The sequence below is a fragment of the Lepidothrix coronata genome, unplaced genomic scaffold (genome assembly GCF_001604755.1).
Source record: "Lepidothrix coronata isolate B3197 unplaced genomic scaffold, Lepidothrix_coronata-1.0 Scaffold4044, whole genome shotgun sequence".
Taxonomy (NCBI): Eukaryota; Metazoa; Chordata; class Aves; order Passeriformes; family Pipridae; genus Lepidothrix; species Lepidothrix coronata.
The window spans coordinates 1-1,192 of record NW_016694224.1 but is presented as its reverse complement, the minus strand read 5'-3'; the positions used below and the strand labels follow the sequence as shown (position 1 = coordinate 1,192).

The window sequence follows — 1,192 nt, the reverse complement described above, 5'->3', positions numbered from 1 at the left end:
TGGGGCTCTGGGGGGGGTCAGATCCACAGTGAGGGGGTCACCAATCCCACTATCCATTTCTGTGGAGCTGATGGGGGGGTTCCCCCCCAGCCAAGAGCCGGTGCTGGGGCGTCCGTGGGGCAGAGGGGAGTGGGAAAGGGGGGTCCGGGGTGGCCCCCTGAGCTCCCAACCTGCTGGGGGTGGCTGGGGGATGATGGGGGGAACGGGGCACCCCCTGACCCGTGTCCTGCACACACAGGGGTGTTCCAGATGATGGCAAAGGCCAAGTGTCACTTCATCAACGGCACTGAGCGGGTGAGGCTCGTGCACAGGTCCATCTACAACCGGGAGCAGTAAGTGCACTTCGACAGCGACGTGGGGGTCTTTGTGGGGGACACCCCCGAAGGGGAGTTCTGGGCCAGGAAATGGAACAGCGACCCGGAATGAATGGAGGAACAACGATCTGCGGTGGACAGGTACTGCCGGCTAAACTACGAATTGTCTACCCCGTTCACTGTGAACCGCAGAGGTGAGCGTGGGGCAGAGCGGGTCCCCTCGGCCCCTGCCCCGAAAATGACCCTGGAGCCCCTCCAACCCTCCGTGGGAATAACCCCAGACCCCTCAGCCCTTCCACTTCCCGTCCCCGTGGCTTCCTAGTCCATCCCAGTCCATCCCAGTCTCTCCCAGTGCCCCCCCCCACGTCTCCACCCCGCTGGGGCCTCACGCCATTCAGCCAATCCCAGCGCGTCTCTCTGATGACGCTCCAGTTGCCAGGCAGACCCAAACCAAAGAGGTCCCTCACCACGACTCAGACTCCCAGTCCGGATCGCTTCCTTCCCACTCCAGACCAGTCCATTCCCAGTCCTTCCCAGACATTCCCAGGCCCTCTCACTCCATTCCCAGTTGTTCTCACTTCACTTCCACATCTCCCAACTCTCTCCCCAGTGCCCCCCCAGCCCAGCCCCTTCTCCCCCACTCTATTCCCAGTCCCTCCCACTGCCATCCTGGTCCCTCCCAGTTCCCTCCAGCTAAGCCCAGTGTCTCCCCCATCCCTCCCAGTGCCCCCCAGCTCAGCCCAATGTCTCCCCCGTCCCTCCCAGTGCCCCCCAGCTGAGCCCAGTGTCTCCCTCGTCCCTCCCAGTGCCCCCCAGCGTGTCCATCTCACTGGTGCCATCAAACTCCCAGCCCAGCCCCGGCCGCCTGCTCTGCTCCG

At 64.1% G+C, this 1,192-nt stretch overlaps 1 protein-coding gene across 1 annotated transcript; it reads left to right on the top strand.

Moving 5' to 3' along the window:
- Nucleotides 1-29: 29 nt before the first annotated feature.
- LOC108491999 (class II histocompatibility antigen, B-L beta chain-like) lies at nt 30-1,186 on the top strand (the record flags this gene model as incomplete). The annotated part of the gene is given in 2 exon segments (XM_017803781.1): nt 30-508; nt 1,121-1,186. Coding segments are annotated over 2 exon segments (325 nt in total), but the record flags the coding sequence as incomplete, so codon positions are not given.
- Between the last annotated feature and the right edge of the window lie 6 nt (nt 1,187-1,192).